This window comes from Carassius gibelio, chromosome B13 (assembly GCF_023724105.1).
Source record: "Carassius gibelio isolate Cgi1373 ecotype wild population from Czech Republic chromosome B13, carGib1.2-hapl.c, whole genome shotgun sequence".
Lineage (NCBI taxonomy): Eukaryota > Metazoa > Chordata > Actinopteri > Cypriniformes > Cyprinidae > Carassius > Carassius gibelio.
In genome coordinates, this window is record NC_068408.1 from 23,253,592 (window position 1) to 23,279,968 (window position 26,377).

The 26,377-nt window shown below is 36.7% G+C and overlaps 1 protein-coding gene across 5 annotated transcripts in view; it reads left to right on the forward strand.

Annotated features, from left to right (window-relative positions):
• Positions 1-20,509, forward strand: part of LOC127969884 (protein quaking) — a 100,336-nt gene extending 79,827 nt beyond the window's left edge. Inside the window, exons 5-8 of one of the 5 annotated variants that reach the window (XR_008156387.1) lie at positions 6,138-6,225; positions 6,666-6,965; positions 10,463-12,588; positions 17,296-20,509. Coding sequence is in view for 4 of the 5 variants with exons in the window: in XM_052572013.1 (XP_052427973.1) it covers positions 6,138-6,225; positions 6,666-6,965; positions 10,463-10,566 (492 nt within the window). In the remaining variant the exon portion in view is untranslated. Of the gene's footprint in view, positions 1-6,137; positions 6,226-6,665; positions 6,966-10,462; positions 15,154-17,295 lie in introns of those variants that run through there. The other 4 variants (XM_052572014.1, XM_052572013.1, XM_052572015.1 and 1 more) reach the window with 4 other exon arrangements.
• The last annotated feature ends 5,868 nt before the right edge of the window (positions 20,510-26,377 follow it).

The following is a 26,377-nucleotide window of genomic DNA, read 5'->3' on the forward strand; positions in this document are numbered from 1 at the left end:
GTTTTAATATTTACTGTATTTTTATCAAATTAATACAGCCTTGGTGAGCATAAGAGACTGTTTTTATATTCAGACATATTTTAAAATCATATCAACCTCAAACTTTTATTCCATGTTTGTGAGTGCTCTGTGTTTGTATGCTTCGAGTAACACATCGTTGGCAACTTGGCATTAAATTAATATCAAATTCTACTGGAATGAATTCCTGGTTGAGTCTCCAGTGAGCGTCATTGCATTGGAGGTGCACTGTTTGTTGTTGCCTATGTAGAGCACTTCAAATCAGTCACTTATAAAGATCCGTTTCAGTTAGGATGCTGCCTAAAGGGACGCTCACATTGCCAGTGGTTTGCACGGAGACAAAGCAACCTGCATTCATTCATTTTTAATGAGAGTTCAGGATTTCCAGCGAGAGGAGCGACAACGACCGCTGGCGATGCAACAAAGTTAAACAAAGTTAAGTTCAACTTCATGCAAATGAACTGCAAAACAGTTAATATAGTGATACAGTTGAGTAGCAACCAAGACCACAGACTCTGCGTGACCTCCAGTGGTTTAACGGCTGTCAGCGTGACCGGCCCTTTAAGAGACAGCTACCTGTAGTCTGAAGAAAGCAGGGCAGCTCACTAGGTTTGGAGGGGAGGAGAAGAAGGGGCAGGCCTGACAGGCCGTGATGGAAAGTTGTATTCTGGCAGCTATTGTGTTCTAAAGGTCATTGTGATCCCAGTCTGAATAGCTCCAGAGTGATTCCTCTTTATGCAAGCAGACTTTAAAAGCATATTACACTGCCTGACCTGAGCACACTAATATAGTCAGTAAATTAATATTTTGTTCACACCATTTGAAGGTCCAGTTCTCACCTTTACAAACCATTAACTATGACTTTTGTCTCAAACTCCTCTAATTTGCTGCTTATTAATAGTTAGTAAGGAAGTTGTTTAGTTAAGGTATTGGGTATAGAGATGTAGAATATAGTCATGCAGAAGATGTGCTTTATAAGTGCTGGTAAACACCCAGTGTGTTAATAATAAGCATTCTAATAAGCAACTAGTTCATTATAAAAAGTGGGTCACACTTTATTTTAGGGTCCAATTCTCACTATTAACTAACCATTATCTATGACTTTTGGCTCAATTAACTCCTTATTTGCTGCTTATTAATAGTTTATAAGGTAGTTGTTAAGTTTAGGGTATTGGGTAGGATTATGGATGTCATGCATTATATGTACTTTATAAGTACTAATAAACAGCCAATATGTTAATAATAGACTGTTACCCTAAGGTGTTACCGAATTAGAAATTCAGCTTGGTCAAAGAAGTAATTAATTAAATTTTGCATTCTGTAAAAAAAAAAAAATGGAAATCTGTTTCTGCCACAGAATTAAAAGAAAGAAAGAAAGAGAGTTAAAAAATATAATTGTGAAGTTTTTATATCAGTAAATAATTAAATGCATACATACGTAATTTCTCAGAATTATGACAATTTTTTCCTGCAATTGCTAGTTTATATCTCACAGTTATGACTTTTCTGCTTATTTATTTTTTTTATATCTCGCAATTCTACATTTATAGGTTCTAAAAATGTAAAATAAAAACAGAAATATAAACAAGAGATATAAAGCGATATATAAACTCAATTGCAAGAAAAAAAAAGTCTGAATTACCTTACTTGTTTATTTTTTATTCCATGGCTGAAACCGGCTTCCAGTTTCACAGTATTACTGTTTTTTTTTCCTCCTGTATATTTCTGTATTATCAAATTAATGGTTCTTTTAAAAACATTTAGAAATCTATCTGACCCCAGACGTTTCAACAGCAATGTAGGTGTAAAAGATTTTGATCAGATCACTCAAACCACATTTGTAAGTAGTCAAGCTCATATGATATACCACTACATAAAATCACTGTGCAAAAACAAAGGTTTAAAGTTTACTAGCCACATACAGGAAAAGGACCACTTGTTAAATAAACTATGAATGGGAGAAATTGCTAAACTCAGTAGCAAAATCATTCAGACCCCAGTGGCCAGATGGTTAGAATTTGATTTAGCAGTTTCCCCTCCCGGGGTCCTCTGTATATTACACCGAGATCAGGACCATCAGCGTTTGCTCGGAGCATCTGCATGCAGATACCGGTGCATTAACACGGCCGCTCGGGTGCAGAGAGAGGCCCTTTGTTCTGTCAGCGTGCAGCGCGGTGTACGATGTGAGCAGGAAGAGCCCAGGGCAGAGATGAAGGCAGAGACGTGTGGATGAAAGAAGGACAGCGGAGAGGAAGAGGCCAGGAAAATGCAGAGTGTCATAGAAACGATAGTGGCTTGGAGCAGAAAGAGAGAAAGACTGTCAGATGTGCTGAAATACATTACCGGCAAGTGTGAAAAACCGAGTGATGTCATCAATATTGAACCCCGCGAAGCCGGAAAACAATTTTTTGATTTGTAGGTCAAAAACGGATGGGCTACCAAAGCATGACAGATTGAAAAATTCACAATAAATGCAGCTCACTGTATATCTGCTGCGGAACAGGACTAGCTTGTGTGGGTAATGATACGGACTGGTTTTTAAATTACTGTCTGAGAAAGTTAGCATCCCTACAGTTCCCGGCCTGGGTCTTCACAGAGCGCTTTGATGACATCACAGCACCTCTCACTGGCACAGACCTGATACTGCAAGCTTGGAGCGTTGCTTGTGTTCCGAATGGAATTCTGCTGCATATGAGATAAAACATCAATGAAAAGTATATCTGAACTGTAATCATGTGTAAAAATGTCTCATTTGGTCATATTTTTGTCATGCCAATCAAATGGATATTGGATAATGTGGCTCATTCATCACATTATTAAACAGAAGTTCAGGAGGTTGAGTTTTTTTGCATTGTGGGATACAGTATCCTTGCAGGTGCTCTTGTTTTATTGCTGCATTTTTGGCCACTACCATTCAAAAGTATTAATTTTGTAATGCTTATAATTAGCAAGGATGCATTAAACTGATCGATATTGACAGCAGACACATTTATAATGTTGCATTACATTTTAAAATATATACAGTTAGAAAACAGCTCTTTTAAAGTTGAGTAATATTTCTATTTTTATAGGTTTTTTGTTTAAAAATATGCAGCCTAGGACATAAGAGACTTCTTCTAGAAATGTGAAAATGAAATACAGAATCCCACAATGCAATTCTGATTGACTCAACCTTCCATTTGCAATGTGATGAAAGCACAATAGTTCACCCATAAATGACATTTTTATTTAGTTTGAACTATCCAACTTTAACAATATCTTCTTACCTTATTAGATCAGTCTTACAAAAGTTACAACCGATAGCTTTAACAAAAAATTGACAAAAACCTGCAGAATCAAACGCTCTTATTCGACACTATCCCTAGCCATTAAATACTCTGTTTTATCCACGAGACCAAGCTCACTTTCCCCTCCTGGAGCTTTCATAACAAGAGATACAGCCTCCTGCTGTCCCATCATCTGTCATCGCTAATAAAGCATGTCTGCTCACCAGGACGAAGTACTGTAGATCAAAACAACAACACAGTAAGAAATAACATATATATTTCATAACTTCTTCTATGTAGGCCATCTCCGAAAAGAGTTTTCCCCCCAAACTTCCTCAGCTCATTCTCAGGTTCTGAAAAGTGAATGTGCAGCGTGGCTCTCTCAGAGGCCTGCTTCTCAAGGACAGAGCACATTAGGCTGATTAAATAAAGACAGAGAGTGATTTATAACAGCTCTATTCATCAGCGGGCTCTTGACTTAATAAAGTATTGATATTTAGATACACAGGGAGCGGGCAGCGTTTCGGTGGTGACGGGAGGGCGCAGGGGACCAGCAGCGCTGCAGGGCAGTAAATACATCTCTCTTACTATAACTCATCTCCACACGGGACAGAGACAGAGACTGAGGGAGCGATCTCTCTGAGATCAGACATGATGTGAGGGACATGGCATGCACTGTCCCTTTCTTCTAGTGTTGTTTCATAGTACATATGAGCAAGCTACAATTTATAGTTTATTTTTATTTTATGTAATGAATTCTTTTATAACTTTTCTTTTTTCTTCTTTTTTTCCTGACCATACAGAAAAACATGTTGTTGTTTTTTTTAGTTTTTTTTATTATAACAAGTGCAATATATAAGAATCTATTATTCTTCTAAAGCAGAATGTTGCAAATGTGTGTGTGTGTGTGTGTGTGTGTGTATATATATATATATCTATCTTTTTATTTATTTTTTTTTATTTTTTTTACACATTTACTGCTGTCATATTTAAATTAAATTAAGTGTAAAAATTGTTTTGGCAGAAGCTTTGTTACTATTCAGAGCAATCAATGAGTGTAGGCCATAGTCTAGGCAAAATAACTTGAGAATTGACTAGTTCTTATATTTTAATGGAATATTGCAGTTATTATAAATTATTAATCTGTGCAATTCAAAATGGACTAAATCAAGTCACCAAGTCACAAAAGGGGGATTTTTTTTTTTGTTTGTTTGTTTCATTCCAGCATTATAAGGTGAAGTTGGTTAATATAAGACAATTTTTTTAAATTATTGAGCTAAACAGATAACATTAAATACTATGCGGGAAATTCTGGAAATGCTTTGGAGTGATGAGTGGAAATAATGTTGAAAACAGCGGAGCTACTGTCACACTTCTAGACAAAGCACAGTAGTTTATATACGCTACTTTTAATTAGTTGTCTGAAACATAAACTGTGCATTGTTTGTGAATTCATATGCTAGTTATCCGAGCTCGATTTCATGCATTTACGCTTTAAAACTTGTCTGAAAGCAATACATAATGCAGCATTCTTAGTGTTTATATCAGGCATTAATGTAAGTCATCTTCTGTGATTAGTTCTCTCTTTCGGTTGTCTTTTGCCAGGGGCAGATCAGTAGCTTGGAGAAAATCTTGCTGAGCACAGTTATTTAAATGATCAACATGTTCGTAGCTAGCTAGCTAATAACACATCTGTTTTAATGGCACAGACATTTGAAATGAATCTCTATCCCTCCCTTGAGTACTGAGGTTTATTACCGCCACGGCAGAGCAAGAACACACATTAAGTATGTACAAGTACAACAGACCATTTATCTTGCTATACTTGTGTATTCCTGGCCTTAGTCCCCAATGCCAAAAATGAGATAAACTTCTGTGGGCCTTTGTATGAGAGATTTTGTTAGATTCGAACAGGAAAAAAAGCTGCAGTGTGAAAAATAGAATTAGCGTGTTTCAGCATACCTAGAAAATGTATATATACATATATATATATATTACAGAAATAACATACTTTAAAAGAAAATCATTGTGAACAACGTAACCGCTTAATTGCATATTAATTGCAATTAAATGAAATGTCATTTTTGTCATTGAAATACGGTTGAAGTGTACTACTGAAACGTACTGGCAAGCATTTATGGTAAACCAAAATATACTTAAACCTCATTTGTATTGAAACATCTCAGCCATGTATTTAAAAATATTTGCAATTACACATTTGTATGATGAAGTTGCTTAAGTTAAACCTAATATTTAACATTGCTGACTAAATGTAATATAGAATGACACTACGGTTACATTTAAAATCAAGTGCTTTAGTACGTTAGTCAACAAATCAAAGTGTACTTATAAAAGCATGACAAGATTATTAAAACACTATGCTTTCAAATGTACTCTAATATTATTTAAAGATTTGGCATTATTGCATTAGTGCACTTTTTAAAAATGTATCCAAGTGTGTTAAGAAGCACAGTCATGAAAATTTACTCCATGATTTGTTAATATTTCATTCATATTACAGTATCTGTAAATAGGTTTATTTTATATGCTTTTAAGATTTGAAGTACACTACTACAAGTGCACAAAGTTTGGTTGAAACAGCCCAGCATTTTTTAAAGTGTACCTACCTTTAACGGCTCATACATTTGAAGGACTCCCATGAGTACTGAGGTTTATTACCGCCACATTAGAGAAAGAACACATTAAATATATACAACAAACACTGTGCTTGTAACGCATCGGCCAAACTTATCTAAGAGAGAGAGAGAGAAAGAAAACTACTAACTGTAGTATGAATATTAGCAGTTGCGTGTTGTGTTTTTGACATCTTTATGTGTTTCTTTACACCGACAGGCTGAAGGCGAGGACAGTCTGAAGAAGATGCAACTGATGGAGCTGGCCATTCTTAACGGCACCTACAGAGACGCCAACATCAAATCACGTAAGACAGACAGTGTTGTTTGAGGCCTTTGTAACCGCTGCTCTCAAGTAACCCTGATAAATGCTCTGACAAGTGTATTAGTATTGTGATCCAGAATTAGCACATACATCCAAAGGGCAGCTAATGAGCTGAAATAATAGAGAGCATGCCCTGCTATCTGTGAAAACAACGTTTCCTTAATTGGCCGAATGTTGTGACATCCTCCTCTTCGCTTTGCTGCTTCGGTAAATAATACTGAAGCTCTGTGGAACTGCAGGAGTGTGTTATTTGAATGCACTGGCTCCTCCCCTGCCTTGTTTACTAATGAATAGCTAAATAGCACTGCTGTCATGCTCTGTGTCCAGTGTTTGCCTGTGCATGGTACTAACTGATTTTGTTTTTTGTCCCGACCCCACCCATCTTCATTCACCCCCACCCTCACATTTTTCCGCTCACTGCAGCTGCCCTTGCATTCTCTCTTGCAGCGAGCGCCCAGGCGCCACGGATCATCACCGGCCCAGCACCTGTCCTGCCGCCCACAGCCTTGCGCACGCCTACGCCCGCCGGGCCCACCATCATGCCCCTCATCCGCCAGATCCAGACCGTCATGCCCAACGGCTCGGCCCACCCAGCAACCGCCACCCTAGTGCAGCCCGGTCCAGAGTCAGGCCTGATTTACGCAACGCCCTATGATTACCCCTACACACTGGCCCCCGCCACCTCCATTCTGGAGTATCCCATCGACTCCAGTGGGGTTTTAGGTAAGCATAGCTACACCTGTCTCACTACACAGACCCCCCCTTACAGGTCCCAGAACCTCCTTCAGTATGGCCTGTGGACTCTATGTCTTACATGGCTGTACACTAGGGTTGGGAGGTATGACCATTCAAACCATGTGACATTTTGTAAATATTTCTGTTTTACCGTATTTGCATGTGCTATAAAGAAATATGGGTTAAAAAATACAAAATCTAAAACTGAAGTTTAATTTGAAGCAACTTTACCATTGTTTATGGTAACCAATCAACATATCAACTCATGCATCCAGAGTCTGACCATGCATGCAAAATATTGCTTTTACAATTTCAGTGTATTTAAAAATGTTTTGTGCTAGACTCATATATTAATAATCTGTGGCAAATCAAAATCAATTCTAAGAAGGTTATCCACGCTTATCCAATCTAAGATGTTGATGAGTTTGTTTCTTCAGAACAGATTTGAAAAAAAATTAATAAAGTAGTATTACATCACTTGCTCATTCTTTGCAGTGAATGGGTGCCGTCAGAATGAGAGTCCAAACATTTGATAAAAACACCATAATAATCCACAATCAGTCCACCTCACTCCAGTCCATCAGGTACCATCAAGTGAAAGTAAAAAACATGAAGTGAAAAGCTGCATGAAAAAAATCTATTATTAAAACGCTTTTAACTTCAAATTGTTGCTTCTGGTTAAATTTGAGTCCTCTCTCCACAATATTGCTTTCTTCACTGAAAAAGTCATCATGTCTGAATCAGAAGAGAAATATGCACAGATCAGGCACTGTTTACAAGTGAAAACAGTCCAAAACGAATCTTAGGACACATTTTGATTGGAGAAGACAACAGGGGATGGGAATTTTTCAATGGAGGAAATCATATTATGGATTATTGGACTGGTATTTTAGTCAGAAGTGAAAATAAAAGGCTTTTATGATAGATTTGTTTCTCAAAAACACACAGCTTTTCACTTCCCAATTGATGGACTAGAGTGGTGTGGAGTGCTTGTGGATTATTTTGATGTTTTTATCAGCTGTTTGGACCCTAACCCTAATTATTCTGACGGCACCAATTCACTGCAGAGGATCCATTAGTAAACATGTGACGTAATTTATCCAAATCTATTCTGATACAGAAAAAAACTTGTCCACACCTTGGATAGCCTGAGGATGCATACATTTCCAGTATGGGGTGATCTATTTTAAGGAATATTTATTATTATTATTATTATTATTATTATTATTATTATTATTATTATTATTATTATTATTATTATTAAGAACCATCTTTTCATGGATTTTATTCTAAGGTATGGAAATACAAAATACAAATCTTTATTCTTTAGACAAATTTTATTCCTAATAACATTTGGTGAATCCGGCCCCTGAGCTTTTTGTTTGCTTACATGAAGTTCCATATAAAAAGACAAAACATCAACAAGATGAATTACCTTTCATTTTCATAAAGTATACTATGATATATTGCTGTACTATTATATAAAAAGTCTCATGCTGTAATGTATGGTTTGAGTCATACCGCCCACCCCTACCCTATGCCATTCCTCTTAAATAGCCCCCAACATACAAATCCTGCCCTCCTACACCAATGAAAAGCCTCTGGTTTCCCCCATTAGGGCCACCAGCACCACCAGCCTCTGCTGTCACTGAAGCAAGTAATAGGCAATAATATAAAAGAGCAAACAACAATGCATCAAGTATTTTCCACTTAATCCATTTAGCGTCATAAAAAGTCCTTACTCATCACAAAAAAAAAAAAAGAACAAATCCTTTTAAGAAATGTTTGCATAAATGATTTGGCTTTTAAGTGCTCTACTGGCTTTATGTGAATAATGAGAGCGCTCTGTCCTCTCCACTCCACACAAGCTGTATGGCTTCATTAAAGCACTTGAGAAAAGCCGATTATGAATATCATGTTACCAACAGCATTCTGCCAGTTTAACACTAGCTTCTCCCAAAGGCACGGTGTTAAGTTGAGCAGCGACAAATAGCCCATCCCAAAGCCAAGAGCAGCGTGTCCAATTAGAGCAGATGAAGTAGGGTTTAGCTCCTGTCCAATAAGCATGTTTATTGAGCTCGTCTCAAGCAAGGACTGTACCAGCCTTACACTGTCTGTGGGTGGATGTTTCTGGGGTGGAGGGAAGGACGCTACAACACGGTCACACATCAAGGCAGTTATTTCCAGTGACATGATGGACAGCAACTGGTGTGGGTCAGGTGTCTCCAGTGATACAGCAATGTTGAAAAAAGTTCATCTTTATGCAAATGAGCAGTGATGTGAGGTACAAGATGGAGACAGAAATGTTACCAGTTCCCTAGTGAAAAATCAACTAAAATGCATTTGAAGTAGCATGATTTACTTCATGCTAAGTATACTACAAATACATTTACATAATTATGTGCTTGATAACAAGGTCATGCCATTGTACTTTTGGTATACTAAACTGGTAAACTTAAAGTCTGCTAAATTGGAACAACTAATTTTGTTCTTAATGCACTTAAATTGTGCAGAAGTAGTGCTGAGAGAAATACTGGAGTATATCTGATTGTGCTAGAGTTGCAAGTATACATCAGGTACACTGCAAATATCTGCCATTTAAAGACTGATATTATTCAAAGATCATTCAGTCCTCATCAATAGTGACCCTAAAACACGTTTTAGGCTTAATATTAACAAATGTGCATTGTGCACAAGTAGCACTCCAAATAAAGTTGAATTATAATTTTTATTCCTGCAAGTCTAGAGCGATATGTCAGAAAATATATGCTATACTTTGTATGAAACAAAAGTCATGGAAATGTTTTTTATAAAATAGCATAAATGCAGGTATGGAAACCAAAAGAGTGACAAAAAAAACTGATATAAACTAAATGTATTTGATATTAACTTCATTAGATTTCTCCCTGGATAAACAGTACTGAAAGAATATGCTGGACTGCATTTCCTTCACTATCTGGTTTCATTTATGTAGGAAAAATAGATTTAAAATGTCATTGTAAGCCAAAAATAATCAAAATGTTTCTCAGAATATCAGTTTAGTCACTTGTCCAAACCTTGGACTATGGACACCCCACCAGAGCCATTAAGAACTTCCCTGTTTATAATATAAAATTTACATAAAAAACAAAAAAAATGTGTGTGCCAGACTTTTAATGTCTTCATCTGTGGCTGGATTCACAAAACTCTTCTTAGATTAGAAGGTCTGAGAAGAAAGTGACAGGTTTTGCTGTTGTCTGATTGTATGAGAGTTCTTGCAGAAGACTTGATAAAAAACCTGCTTTTGGTGCTGATAACCATACGTGCACATTCTTTTGTTCTCATTTGGTTAATTAAGGCAGAACCAGTGAAGCAGAGCCACTGGCAGCCTCCAGTGTTATAATCGTCGTGTGTGTGAATGTCCTGTAACAGATTGGATGTTTTGGGGGTTGGGGGAGCTGAGGGGAGGTTTTCACCCTGTCTTCTCTCTTGTGTGACCTATACAGCATCCTCAAAGGCCGAAGAGCTGCCCCTCTACCTGGGCTTTCAGACCTGTCACATTCCCATCACAGTCCAGCGTGGAGAGCCAACCGGCCGGCCTCCCTTTTAAAGTGTCCCCTCTCTCCCCCGCCCCCTCCGGCAAGCCCCTCCCTCACACCGCAGACACGCCCCCTGCCCCGCCTCCCTCTTATCGGACTGGCTGGACTTCCCGGCCTCATTCATTCTGTCAGTTTCTTTGAATCATGGTTTTTGTTTTTCAGTTTTTTGGGTTTTGTACTTTTGTTTTTATCTGTAATGTGATGTTTAAGTTTTTTTTTATGTGTTCAATGATAAGGGAGACCAAGCACTGAGCCCCAAACTGCTGCACAAGCCTTTCTGGACTACCCCTATCCCTCAGTCTGAGCGGGCCGCATCAGGAGGGGAAACATGAGGATGGTGAGGGGACAGTGGGGCTCAAATTGGGAGGGAAACTATTTGAGATGGGGCATCTGTTGAAAGCCAGGCTGTTCATCGAGCAGTTTTAGGACAGTTTAATGCACTATGGTGGGGCATTTTGACTTAAAATGGCATAGTCACAATATATAATCACACAGTGAGGATATTGGCTTATAATATTTTATCAAAGTCTTCTAACAACTGCAGTATTACAGCTCTAGTAAAAGTATTTAGAATTCAAATAAGAATGATTCAAAAAGTAAAAAGCTTAATCAAAACAACCATAGTTAATGACAAAATGGGAAATTATGCTCAATTGTCTTAATATAAAATATCTTAATATAAAGAAAAGCTTTATTTTATTGTATACTGTCATATTTGTCTTTAGATTTTTAGTTGAAATATGATCCAGACATACACTAACATTCAAAAGTTGGGGGTCAGTAAGATATTTTACGAAATTAATATTTTTTTCATGAACGATGCATTAAACTGCAGCAAAAGATTTCTGTTTCAAATAAATTCTGTTCTCTAATCTTTGGGGAAAAGAGGAAAAATTTATTGTAATTAGAACAATTTCTGAAGGATCATGTGACACTGAAGACTGGATTAATGATTCTGAATATTCAGTATATCATCACAGGAATAAATGACAATGCTACTGTTTTTATCATATTTGTGATCAAATAAATGTAGGAGGCATATGCTACTTTTTTCAAAAACATTAAAAACTCATTTTTTTTAAAAAGGTAGTTTATGATTTTGATTCCTTGAGATTCTCCCTATGCCCTCGCCTCACGAACTGTCCTAAAACGTGCTCCGTCTGACTGTGGTGTGTTGTTTCCCCGAGGACCGTCAGTCCTGCCACTAATGTCCCCTTCCCCTCCTTTATTCTGTAGGTGTGGCTTTCCCCACAAAGGCTAAATGGGTTTCCCAGGATCCTCACTGAGCCCCTCATCCTCACTGAGTGTTAACATTCACATGCTTTGGTTTCACAGCTGCCTTGTTGGTTTTGAGTGATGTTTGTTCAGAGCATGAATCTGGCCTAGCAGTCAGCCGGACGCGCTCCTGTTCATTTACACGGGCTATTCCCAGAGCCCACAGCGGCTGTACTTGTAATGCCATACATATGCCTCCATACTCCCACACATTTCCCCTTCACTGTGCGGCTGACTGCTACGCCTTGAAAATCGATTGTTCTGCTTTACTAATCACTTAATTCATTGCCGTGCATTTCTATTCTCTTTTTTTTTGTACTCCAGCAGATGTGCCTAAATGTTGTTCTCTCTCAGAGAGTGACTTTATCAGTATTATATTTAAAGACACTGTCATCCAGCGCGAGATTTCGTGACTGGAAAAAGCTTCCCGTTGAGAGCGTGCGCTCCTGTCTGTCATACTGTATCCAAGCTACGCAAAAACCCACGGATCCACCGAGGAGAAATGAAACCATGTGTGAATTTTGTACAAACACGTGTTGAGATATTTACATATGGGGGAAAATAAGTATTATTTGTGCCTTAACTTGTATAATTTAAATGCTTTGCGTTTGTCAGACACATTGGGAATGATTTGTGAGGTTTGACTGATCTGTTTTCTGGTGATGTTATTGCAATCCAAGCAGGTGCAGTGACATCTAAAGTTCGAAGGCACGAAATGCGCGTCCATCCTTACCAAAGGGTAGTGACCGCAGACAGAGGTTAGTTTAGTTCATGTGCTTCTACTCATTACCAGTAGAAACTCACTGTTGGTCCTGATCTGTTGTGAAGCATGTGCAGTTTGAGCATGTTAAAAGACAGCTTGAATTCAGTACACTGTGCTGTTCAATATGGTGTGTTTGTTTTAAACCCACACACACACACACACACACACACACACACACACACACACGTGGTCTTTCCTGCGCAAGGTGGAGTGGTTGACTTCATTCCATTATTTTGATGACCTTATGATTTCAGCATGATGTTGATGAAAAATAATGGAGCTATTCATGTGAACATGGTCTCTATTCGCCCCATTACGCTCCGCATTTCTAATTTTCTCTAGTTATGCAAACACTAAACAGGCTTGACTCTTGGGAGGCATTTGAATCGATCATGAATGTGTCCTTTCCAAATGAGCTAAAGTGACTGTTTATAATTACATGTGGTGTGGATATACAAATCGAAATCCCAGAGATAGCTATAATGTGTGTTAAATCCACATTTCGATATCAATAGGTCATAGGCTTTTCAAATCAGAAAAATCCCATTAGGAGATCTTTAAAGCTGAAGTGTATCATTTTGGTCAGTGTTGAAATATATGCAGTGATTAATATTAAGCCATTTGTAGGTAGATTCCCTTGAATGATGGAGCTAATAACTGTGTTTGTTTGAGCACAGCTACACTGACTTGATCAATGACATAATAGTAACGGGACAGTATAGAAACAGACATGATCTTATGCAGTTCTGTTTGATTCAAATAGAAAAATTAGACACTTTGGCATTAAAGAATGGAAATTGTGCCTTCACTCAATCTGTGTCATATTTTTGGATAGACCCTTAATTGGTTAAGGTGTATTTAAATACTGATGTTATTTTCTGATGCAGTAATCAAAATCTGAACTGTATGAAGTCCTGTATGAATAATATTGATATTTTCTGTACCCACAACTGACCAAATTGAAGTGCATTATGTGATGTCAATTAGATATATAAAAAATAAAAATAACTAAAAAGATTTGCGATTACTCCAGAGCACTGGAAACAGACAGTAATATTAAAATCAGTCGTACGATCATTTTTACGAACTTCTTAGGCTTACGAAGCTTTTGGGAAATGCAGCCCCGATCAGATAAGCATCCAAAGCTTCAGTCTTTCATAACATTTCTTCATTTCTCCAAAATGATTTTGTGGTTTAAATTAGATTTTGAATTCGATTTTAATTTTGCCCCCACCGCATGTTTAAAGTGATCACAATAATCATGAATGATTACTTTAATGAGGACATTATGATGGATAATGATTTGACAAAGCATCCATGGTGCAATAACCACCTCATCATGAAACAATTACGAAATCAAAAACCCTCGAATATTTCCCTGTTCACATGCATCTAAGTGCATATCAATTCAGTTTGCGCAGGTTAGACATTGTGTATTTGTGTGTGTGTGTGTGTGTGTGTATGGTTACTGTTACAGATGTTTGCTTAAGCTGGCAAAATGACCACAGATATCAAGCAGATCAGATACTGAGATTGCTTCCTCTCTTTTAATGTTTTGTTTTTCATATCCTTTTTATGTTTTTATATAACGGAACTACTGCTTTGAAGAAAAATCTACTTTTGAGAAACCCATTTGCACAGAGCTTCCAGATTTCCAGTCTGTGCATTTGTACTGGACCACACAAATCACTTTTTTATTTCAGCTGTTTACTTATTATTATTATTATTATTATTTTATTATTATTATTATTATTATTTCCATCTGTCAAGATTTGCCTCATTTGATAAAGAGATTCTATGTGGCACAAGCCTTTTATTTTGCACTGAATACGTCAGAAACCTTCATCTCCTCTGCTCTTCGTGAGTCGAAAAAGTGAAACCTACATCAAACCTCAGACGTTGAAACTGAAAGGAGTCTGTCGAGTTATGGTTGACCACTGCCGAGTGGACGATAACGTCAGCGCCACTCTGTGGATGTGATCGTGTCAGAGTATAAATGCATTTAAGAAAAAAAAATGATACATTTTTTATGCTTTACTGTAAGCTTCTTTTTATTTTTGTTGTCGAAAAGAAAATAGTATTTACTTGTGGCTTTTAAAATATATATAAAAATATATATATATAAAAAAATATATAAAGCAGGAATGTATATGAAATGTCAAATTTGACTTGTATTTTGGAAGAGATAGCAATGGTATTATAGAGGGCTATTTGTAGGAAAGAAAAATATGCATCATAGCAGCTTTATAGCACCATGTTAGAAAATTTCCTATATTTTTGGATATATGTTAGGGCTTTATATATGAATGACAGGACTTTTTCAATGTTTATATGCAAAAGCATTTTATATTATGTGTCCTGTGATTTGTCAGTAGTCTGCAATGCTGAGGGTAATGGCTAAGAGTCCCACAGCTTGAATTTCCATGGCTATTATGCTAGAAAAATTCCTTGTAGTGTTGCTTTGTATCATTAAGGCAAAGATTTTGATGTTGTTGTAAATAGAAAAAAAAGGAATTTCAAAAGGCAATAAAAAAATTATTGAGTAAAAAAAAAAACACCAGCAGTTGTTCTGGCCCTAAATTATTTCTGACTAAATCTCTCAATGCCTCAGTTCTTACTAAGAAAAACATTGATCTTCCATGTCTATCGTAACTCTCGTCTTGATGCTGAAACGTCTTAAGAGCTCGAGTGTTTAATAGCAGTCAGGTAACGCTGTGACCTTCACTGACTCTCCTCTCCTCTCCTCTCATTTCATTAGTAGCTGCCTCTCTCCTGGCCGGTCACACTAGGCTCGCTGCTCCTATTCATTCACAAGCGGCCCTCAGCATATGCTTGGAAGTTCTCCTTTTACTACGAAGTCGGTGAACCCATCTGAAGTCATAAAGCGAAAAGACGCATTAGAGAGTCTAAACTTCAGATTGACCTCTCAGCTCAATGCAGTCAAACTCTACAGCTGCATGATTTGCAATGTATAGAGAGTGTAACCCGATTGTTACCCGAACTGTTTTATGAGGTGGCGATTTTGTATGAATATGGAAACTTATGATAAAAAAAAAAAAACTAATTCCATCACTAAACATCTGCTCGCATACCATTCATAAAGAAATCATACAAATTAGCCACTAATTTTCCAAAACATAAAATAGCTACGAATTACCGTGAGATTGTGTTGGAAATTGCGAAGATCATGAAGCAGAGGTCACTAATTAGATCCAAACCCAACATTTCGATTGAACTGAATCGATGCTTTAACTGAATCCCGCTGGACTGTAGCATGACATCATATCCTGTCATGTTTAAAGCCTAATGTGACCGTTCCTTCAGTCTGTCAATTCACTTGACTGCTACTAACCATAAGACACATTTGCCACGGTTGTATTTCTTTGTGTTATCTAAATGTTTTCTCTCGAGTTCTTCCTACTAAACTTGCTGTTCCTCATGCTGTGTGTAAAATCATGCTTTTACCTCATGATTTTACCATATTACAAAGATAAAGACCAACAGTTCTTCCACGGCTCTCACATTCAGTCGACCCACAGCGAGAGTTATTATTTTGACCTGAAACATACTCTACACAAGTATATAGGTGAAATGCTTTTGTATACACAAGCTTGATTTCATACGTGTATGCATTGCGAACATTATTGTGAACTCTTCCTCAATGGCTACTTTTCCCATTCAAGTCTATAAGTCGTTAATGTTTTCATGATTAGCGCCAAAAAAACAAATTGCATAAATAATTGTTTTCAGATTGGCTTTCTGAACACTCCCCCTGTTTTCAATTGGTCAGACAAACAGTTACTCCCGCCCTCAAAAACCTTCAAGTCAGACTTTCAATTCAAGGCAAAATTATTTGTAAAGTTTTTGTCACGATACACGTTGTTTCAGACCAGTTTTACAGATAATCATGATGTTAATGTTTAGAAACTCTTCACATCTTAATGTTCGCATTGAGCATATTAGAGTTGGACGATAATGTCATTTACATTTTGCGACATTACAAGCAATAAAGCAATTGAGATTTGCTTTATAGAATATATCACCCCACATGAGTATACTATAGTATGTGACATACTCACATCTAACTTTATATTAATAGCTGATCGACAATATAGTTACTATATAAAAAAACCTGATTTGCTTATGTATATATAACGTCACATTAGTGTACTGTATGTATGCAAATAAAGTTATATATATAAATTTGTGCAATAAATCCGTTTACGAACACCACCATTAGTTTCGGGGAAACCTACAAAAAGCTTAATTATAAATAAACATAAACAAATATAAACAAATTCACATTCAATATAAAATATTAAGTTGGGTTAAATATAAAAAATTGTGAATATACTCTATATTACAATTCAATTCAGCATAGCGATCTGAATTAAAACATATTTGAAAAGTAAAACATTTAACTCCTGTAAAGGGTGTTTTACCTTGCGTAAAGTATTTTCCTGCCTGTATCATCCACTTCAACCGGTTTACGTCTTAGCTCAACGTTGCTGAGATATACAAGCTGTGCTGTGGGGAGACTCGACTGAATCAAGAGCCTACTTGTGATCGGTTTATAAATACTTTTCATATTGTCATCCTGCTTTCACTAGCTGAAACTAATCTCCTCTATCTTTTGTTCCTTTCTTCCTTTCCTTGTTTCCCTCCCCTTTTTTCTGTTCGTTTGTCTCTCTAACCCACTCAGCCACCACTGGCAACTAACCCCTGACCTTCTGACCTCTCCATCCAATGACGACCTGCCCATTACCTGCCTGCAGATCACACCTCTGCCCTAAAATGAATGAATGAATGACAAAAAGAGTATCTAAGAGCTCACAGGCAATGGATAAACAGCTTCCCTAAGCCTCACTCGTTGGACGCGGGCGGCAGATGCCCAGACATTCCTGCCGCTGTAGATCTGCACTCTTTGTAAGCAATAAGCAATAAAGATTTGCCCTGCACCCTCTAAATCAAAGCCAGACCTCCCAAGTTGCTGTGCGAAGGCCTCCAGCTCAACGGCGACACTGTTGAGGAAACCGACTGCCCTTCATCGCACCCCATCCTGTCACTAGAGGAAACCTGATGTTACGGTAATGAGTCTGAATGTAATGCATGACGGTGTGGATGATGCACCTCTACCAGGTGAACTACGACCGCGGCTCGTCACGTGTCACGACGGGCCATTGGAGAAGCATTTCAGCTGAAAACACATTAAAAAGAAGAGTATTTCCCTTCCGGAACAATCCGACACTTTTCGGTGAACAAGCCTCTCTGGGGATGTATAAGCCATGCTTGCCTATCTGCTGTACAAATGTATGAAATTTGTAGATAAATGTCAAAAGAGTGATGAAAGAAAACATGTACAGGAGCAACATTTTTATTATCCTCCAGAGAACGTATATTTTTACAACTCGCTATTTTATGTTGAATATTGTGAAGAAAACTGAAAGAACAAAAAAAACAAACACAATACCGAACCCTTTATGAAGTAAAAACAATCCAGTTTTCTGTAATTGGATGTAGACGTGGATGACCAAAACAAACCCTTTCGTTGAACCGATGGGGTTGAGAGGGAAATATCGTTCAAGTGCCTTTGCCTTTTCATAGTTCTCACGTTCAATATGAATGTCATCATGAGTGGCGAATGAGCAGACCAGGACTACATTTCCCAAAAGCATCATAAGTCTGCGTAGATCTGCACAGGCTTTCAGTGGATTTGGGAAATGTAGTCCAGGTCAGTACACACAGCTTCCCCTTTCAGGAACCACATAAGTGACGTATCACCAGCCTAAATCTGCCTTCCAACGCTCCATCCCAGTATTACACAGCGATCAAATCAAGGCTTTTCACACCACATGATCACTGTCAAACCGACACAGAGAGTCAAGGTCTATTTTTTGCCTTCAGTCTTGAGTCATCCTTCAGAATTGTGGGTATTTTGCTCATAGTACTTCAATTAATTTGCACTTTATGTTTATGTTGATGTTTAGCACATTGTAAAATCAGAATGGTGTTCCTGATGGTATATAGGATATGCAGTATTCAATGCCAAAAAAATCTGTATGTTTGTCTTGTTTTGCAGTGAAAAATATATAAATATCTTATATAATGTATGTACACACGCGCACACAAATAAGAAGTTTGTGTATGATAAGGAGTTTTCGGAGAATATACACTTCAACTCAAACACCAGTTGGTCAAAAGTTTAAGATTGTCTTAATGTCTTTGAAAGAAATCTCTTCTGCTCACCAAGAAAAAAAAATACAATTAAATAGTAATTTTACGAATTGGCCTGTCCATTCGGTTCTAATAGTTAATGATGAACAATCTGGGCTTGTTGTCCTCAACGGAGTTTGTCTGTTTTAATATATTTTAAAATGCAATATATGTCAATGTTGAAAACGTTGCGCTGCTTAATATTGTAAACGCTACCAATTCAAATGTTTTGGGCAAGATTTCTATTTCAAATAAATGCTGTTCTTTTTAAATTTCTATTCATCGCAGAATCTTAAAAAATATTTCCACATGAGTATGAAGCAGGACAGCTGTTTTCAACACTTGATAACAATGATAAATGTTTTCTTGAGCAGCAAATCAGCATATAAGAATGATTTCTGAAGAATCACGTGACCCTGGAAATTCAGCTTTGCATCACAGAAATAAGTTACATTTTAAAATATATTTAAATTAAATTAACAGATATTTAAAAATGCTCATTTTTAAATCCTATTTATTATATAATGATATAATTATCTGGTTTTGAGAAAAACATATATATATCTTGAATTACGTTTATGTTTCTTGTTTTAAGCATGAAACACATAATAAAATATAATATAATTATATAAATAAAAAAATGCCAGTGGGATGAAATCAACACACTTTTAATCGAGATATTATCTGGCAAGACATTTGTAACACATGATTTTACTTCTCAATTGAAATGTTTTTCAATTCCTGATTAAAAGTGGTGTTTTGTGGATATGAATCAGAATGTAGGCGCTGATGGTGAATAAGCTGTGTGTACTGCCTGCGCTGGCCTGCACCGTATCATTGTAATATGCGTCCCCCTCCAAACTCTTTCTTTACTATGCAACAGAATGGCCTCTGACGTCTTGAGGGGAGTCTCTGTGACATCAAACATGTCTTCCTGTTGTGTCTGCGTTTGCTCTCGTTTCTACTTATGATTCTACAGTGCCATCAAAGTATAATATCAAAGAAGGTATATCAAGGCGTGATGTGTTTGAAAACGCTTTGGAATACGAAATGTGAATCATCTTAATATTAAAAGCAGATTATGATTAGTAAGAATACAGACATTTAAATAATAAATAAAAAAAACTTAAATATGAGAGGTGAGTACAGTAACTGATAAAGCATGATGTCTCACACTCAATAGAAATTAAAAATATATTAGTCGGATTTGTCCTGGTTTTGCGATTGAGTTTTTAAGTTTAAAGGTGAAGTGTGTAATATCTGACACCAAAAAAGATCAGCGAAAGAGCATGTCTTCTAGACGATTTCCCCACCTGCCATTGGTCAGTCCAACAAGTCCCGCCTCCTGATTCGCACCATTGGTTAAAACAAATGACAACATATCCACCCGTGTTTTGAGAGAAGTCAGTAGTCATCTCTGTACATTAAACTGGGATTAAAAAGATTTGAACAAAAAAAATGAATTACACACTTCAGCTTTAAGAATCAAGTTTGATCGTGTGAATGTCCTTTATCATGTGGATATGTGTGTGTATGACATGCCGTCTTTCACCCCCAAATGTGTGTGTTCCCTGCCCAAGTATTGCCTATGAAAAGACATGTCTGTTTTAACAGCCATTGTTACAAGTTTATAATGTATTTTTCTATCTTATTTTATATGTATGTAATAAACAATATTAAAAGCCTTGTCTTTGTATTCTGAATAGATGAAAAGAGGTCTTTCCTGTCAGTTTCGTAAGAATAATTGTGAGTTTTGCTCATTAGAAGCCAATGGCACATCAGGGTGTTTTATCATAAGAAAGTAATATTGCATATCATTAACCAGCAGCGATTTATCATCGTAGTTATTTGCTGATGTTACTAAACAAGGTTCTTGGTGAAGTTTCTGTGGCTGGAGATTCGTGTGCTGTGCATCTGTGCCAAGAAAGCACTTTCACAATTGGTGGAGCTCTATTTCATATTGGCCTTAATAAGTCATGTGCTAGCTGCCTTTGTCATTAGCTTCAGAGCTACATAATGCAGGGGATATTTAATGCTCTTCCCTAATAGACGATCAATCAGTGAAGTGTACTCAGAAGAAGAGATGTTTCTCTTTGCTCATGACCTTGACCAGGAAAATCAATACAACATCAATAGCACCACAACAGAATACACTACCACATTATTGGGTTATACCATGGTCAGTATTGCCAAATGAGCACTTTTACTGATTAAATGAGCTGGAACTGCAACATATAGCTATAGAAATCACATTATGCTAATGCCTTTTAGTGCTTTTAATTCCATTTGTAAACTGTAATTAGATGAAATGCATAAAAAAGCAAGTCATTATAACAAAGTCCTCCACTGATGTGACCGACCAATCAGAATCTAGTGTTCCAGTAAGTGGAAGAATTGTTTATTTTGATTATTGCTGAAAAAAATATAATAATTTTATGATTATTGGTGTCTTTTATCATATTGTTGTGGTAAACATTTTCTAATAAGGCCGTAAAGGCTGTCATGTTGTACCGAGCAGGGTTTTTAAATGAAAGCCCCATCAAATCTAATGATCTCCTGGTTAAAATTCCTAAAGGCAGCTGTATATGTTTATGCAAAAAAAAAAAAAAAACATTTATACCGTGTGAGAATTACATAATAAGTCTATATTGTCATAGTGCTAAAGCAAAATGGTAAAATATAATCTGGAAAAGAATCTATCTATCTATCTATCTATCTATCTATCTATCTATCTATCTATCTATCTATCTGTCTTTCTATCTATCTGTCTGTCTGTGTCTCTATCTATCTATCTATCTATCTATCTGTCTGTCTTTCTATCTATCTGTCTGTCTGTCTGTGTCTCTATTTATCTATCTATCGATATATCTGTCTATCTATCAGTCTATCTATCTATCTATCTGTCTGTCTGTCTATCTATTTTTTTACCTTTATTTATATAGCGCTTTAAACAAAATACATTGTGTCAAAGCAACTGAACAACATTCATTAGGAAAACAGTGTCTCAATAATGCAAAATGATAGTTAAAGGCAGTTCATCATTGAATTCAGTTATGTCATCCCTGTTCAGTTAAATAGTGTCTGTGCATTTATTTGCAATCAAGTCAATGATATCGCTGTAGATGAAGTGACCCCAACTAAGCAAGCCAGAGGCGACAGCGGCAAGGAACCGAAACTCCATCGGTGACAGAATGGAGAAAAAAACCTTGGGAGAAACCAGGCTCAGTTGGGGGGCCAGTTCTCCTCTGACCAGACGAAACCAGTAGTTCAGTTCCAGGCTGCAGCAAAGTCAGATTGTGCAGAAGAATCATCTGTTTCCTGTGGTCTTGTCCTGGTGGTCCTCTGAGACAAGGTCTTTACAGGGGATCTGTATCTGGGGCTCTAGTTGTCCTGGTCTCCACTGTCTTTCAGGGCAGTAGAGGTCCTTTCTAGGTGCTGATCCACCATCATGTCTGGATATGTACTGGATCCGGGCGACTGCAGTGACCCTCTGATCTAGATACAGACTGGATCTGGTGGCTACGGTGACCTCGGAATAAGAGAGAAACAGACTAATATTAGCATAGATGCCATTCTTCTAATTATGTAGCAAGTACATCGGGTGTTACGGGAAGTGTTCCCGGTTCCGGTTTAACTAATTAATGCAGCCTAAAAATCATTTAACGGATTTGGATATTAACAGCATATTAGTATGTTATGTGTAAGCCAGGTTAAAGAGATGGGTCTTTAATCTAGATTTACACTGCAAGAGTGTGTCTGCCTCCCGAACAATGTTAGATAGGAAAATAGGAAATAAATAGGAAAAGGATCTGCCGCCCGCAGTTGATTTTGATATTTTAGGTATTATCAAATTGCCTGAGTTTTGAGAACGTAGCGGACGTAGAGGATTATAATGTAAAAGGAGCTCTTTCAAATACTGAGGTGCTAAACCATTCAGGGCTTTATAAGTAATAAGCAATATTTTAAAATCGATACGATGTCTGATAGGGAGCCAGTGCAGTGTTGACAGGACTGTGCTAATATGGTCATACTTCCTGGATCTAGTAAGAACTCTTGCTGCTGCATTTTGGACTAGCTGTAGTTTGTTTACTAAGCGTGCAGAACAACCACCCAATAAAGCTTTATAATAATCTAACCTTGAGGTCATAAATGCATGAATTAACATTTCTGCATTTGACATTGAGAGCATAGGCCGTAATTTAGATATTTTTTGAGATGGAAAAATGCAGTTTTACAAATGCTAGTAACGTGGCTTTCTAATGAAAGATTGCTATCAAATAGCACACTTAGGTTCCTAACTGATTACAAAGAATTGAGAGAGCAACCATCAAGTCTTAGACAATGTTCTAGGTTATTACAAGCAGAGTTTTTAGGTCCTTTAATTAACACCTCTGTTTTTTTTCAGAATTTAGCAGTAAGAAATTACTCGTCATCCAGATTTTTATATCGACTATGCATTTCATTAGTTTTTCAAATTGGTGTGTTTCACCAGGCCACGAAGAAATATAGAGCTGAGTATCATCAGCATAACAATGAAAGCTAACACCATGTTTCCTGATGATATCTCCCAAGGGTAACATATAAAGCGTGAAGAGTAGCGGCCCTAGTACTGAGCCTTGAGGTACTCCATACTGCACTTGTGATCTGTATGATACATCTTCATTCTCTGCTACGAACTGATGGCGGTCATATAAGTACGATTTAAATCATGCTAATGCACTTCCATTAATGCCAACAAAGTGTTCAAGTCTATGCAAAAGAATTTTGTGGTCAATTGTGTCAAACGTAGCACTAAGATCCAATAAAACGAATAGAGAGATACACCCACGATCAGATGATAAGAGCAGGTCATTTGTAACTCTAAGGAGAGCAGTCTCAGTACCATGATACGGTCTAAATCCTGACTGAAAATCCTCACATATAACATTTTTTCTCTAAGAAGGAATATAATTGTGAGGATACCACCTTTTCTAGTATCTTGGACAGAGAAGGAAGATTCGAGGTTGGTCTATAAATAACTAGTTCTTTGGGGTCAAGTTGTGTTTTTTTCTGAGAGGCTTAATAACAGCCAGTTTGAAGGTTTTGGGGACATATCCTAATGACAATGAGGAATTAATAATAGTCAGAAGATGATCTATGACTTCTGGAAGCACCTATTTTAGGGGCTTAGATGGTATAGGGTCTAACATACATGTTGTTGGTTTATACAATTCTTCCTCTCCTATAGTAGAGAATGAGTGGAACTGTTCCTCAGGGGGTCTACAGTGCACTGTCTGATGTGATCCTGTAGCTGACGGCTGAATGGTTGCAATTTTATCTCCTAATAGTATTGATTTTAAAAGTAAAGTAGTTCATAAAGTCATTACTGCTGTGGTGTTTGGAAATGTCAACACTTGTTGAGGCTTTATTTTTCGTTAATTTAGCCACTGTATTGAATAAATACCTGGAGTTATGTTTGTTGTCTTCTGAAAGAGAAGAAAAGTAATCGGATCTAGCAGTTTTTAATGCTTTTCTATAGGATATGTTACTTTCCCGCCAAGCAATACGAAATACCTCTAGTTTTGTTTTCCTGTGACAGATCTGTCTATCTGTCTGTCTGTGTCTCTATCTATCTATCTATCTATCTATCTATCTATCTATCTATCTATCTATCTATCTATCTATCTATCTATCTATCTATCTATCTATCTATCTATCTGTCTGTCTGTCTGTCTGTCTGTCTGTCTATCTATCTTTCTATCTATCTATCTATCTATCTATCTATCTGTCTATATGTGTAATATATATCATTCTGAAGAGTTACAGTTTTTCTCAGTCGCTTTGGTACATTTCTCGAATCAAACTCACAATTTGCAAAACAGTAAGTGCATTTCTCAAAACAATTTGTACAAATAGCAAAACACCATGGATAACCTGCAAAAGCCACTCTCTTACTCAAAATCCTTAGTTCATCTCTCAAAAGTAAATATCCGTGTCAATGAACATGTCAGTGCCATCGAATGACAAGTCCTTGTGTCATAGTTTATGGATAAGACAGTCAAATTGTTTAGTCATGTTGTCAATATAACAGTGTACTCTGGAGGGATGTTCTGATGTAAACTATGGCAACATTTTGGATGAAAGTTATGGGATTGAACAGTATGCCATATGCTAATGTATGCCATATATCCATTTCAAAAGTACAAATTTGCACATTACTGTATGTGGGATATTGATTGAAAGAGACTGGATATAATTCCCTGTTACACCTTTACTAGTGGTCTTACCCAAGGAATAAAAAAATAAAATAAAATAAAAAAACTTTACAATGCCATTGTGATATAGAAAAGGAAAAAGAAATATGGGCACAAAGATGGAAATAAGTCAATTTTCAGAATTTGTCTTTAAAGTATAAGCTTTTCAACTGAAGATTCATGAGATGAACCTTTGAGCTATTTCAGAGAAATGGTTTATCATTGGTTTATCATCTACATTCTCTTCATTAGTAAATATTCACTTGCACAATTCATGCCAAATTGACAAAAAGTCTAATAATAATTTGTAAAAAATAAAAATAAAAAGTGTGCTTGGCAGTTTATGACTAGATTAACCATTTTGCATTTAATGACTTATACGATGAACTAAAGACTATGTTTTGAGGGGTAAGACTATTGCACAGAAAACTGAATAATACATTTTGAGCAACATGACATTAGCAACTGATAATGTAGGAAACCGCAGATAAATGTGCATAATCAATTGCATGAATGTACAAAAGCAATCGCAACTTGATCCAAAGAATGAGAAACTGGTTTTATGATGTGTATAAATGACTAGATGATGTGAGAATTGAACAGGTAGTTTTGAGAATTTCAATTCTGATCTGAGAAATGTACCAAAGTGATGAAAACACTCCTCATCTTGATGGTTTCATATTTCAGAAGAGAAAGCTGCACATTTGGTTAATGTAAAAACTTTGACATTTACAAAAAAATCATTTAAATTTTAACTTAAATCTGAAATAAAATAAAATATAAATATTAGATTTAAAAAATCTTCTCTTCCTTTTTTGAAAGCCGCTTTGGATAAAAGTAAATAAAAATGTAAACCACTTTGCAACTAACTGAAATAAAAAGTCACAAAAATCACTTAAACTAAAATTAAAATTAAAATTTCAGAAGAAAAAAAAAATAAAGCAAATTCAAAGGAGTAATAAGTGCTAAAATAATACATAATATTAAAATAACACTGGTTTAAAGCACTCCTCTTCCTAGCAACTCCCATTAACCATGGTAAAATCACAGTAACACACGGTCTAGTGACTTTATCTGGATCTCTCTTTCATAACTCTTAAAGCAGACTTCAGAAATCAGCTCCTCAAAAACACTGCTGCACAACAACACACAAAGTTTCCTTTTCATTATAAATTTCTGTCTTTACTTAAAACAAGTAAGGTTACTAGTAAACACTCGCCCTCTCGCTCCTCTCCTTCCCTCTTCATTCTCTTCCTCCCCATCTTCTCACAGCAATCCAGGCCCGTGTCTATCAAGGACTCAAATTGCCTGGGCCTCTGCGGCCCTCTGCTCTGAGCT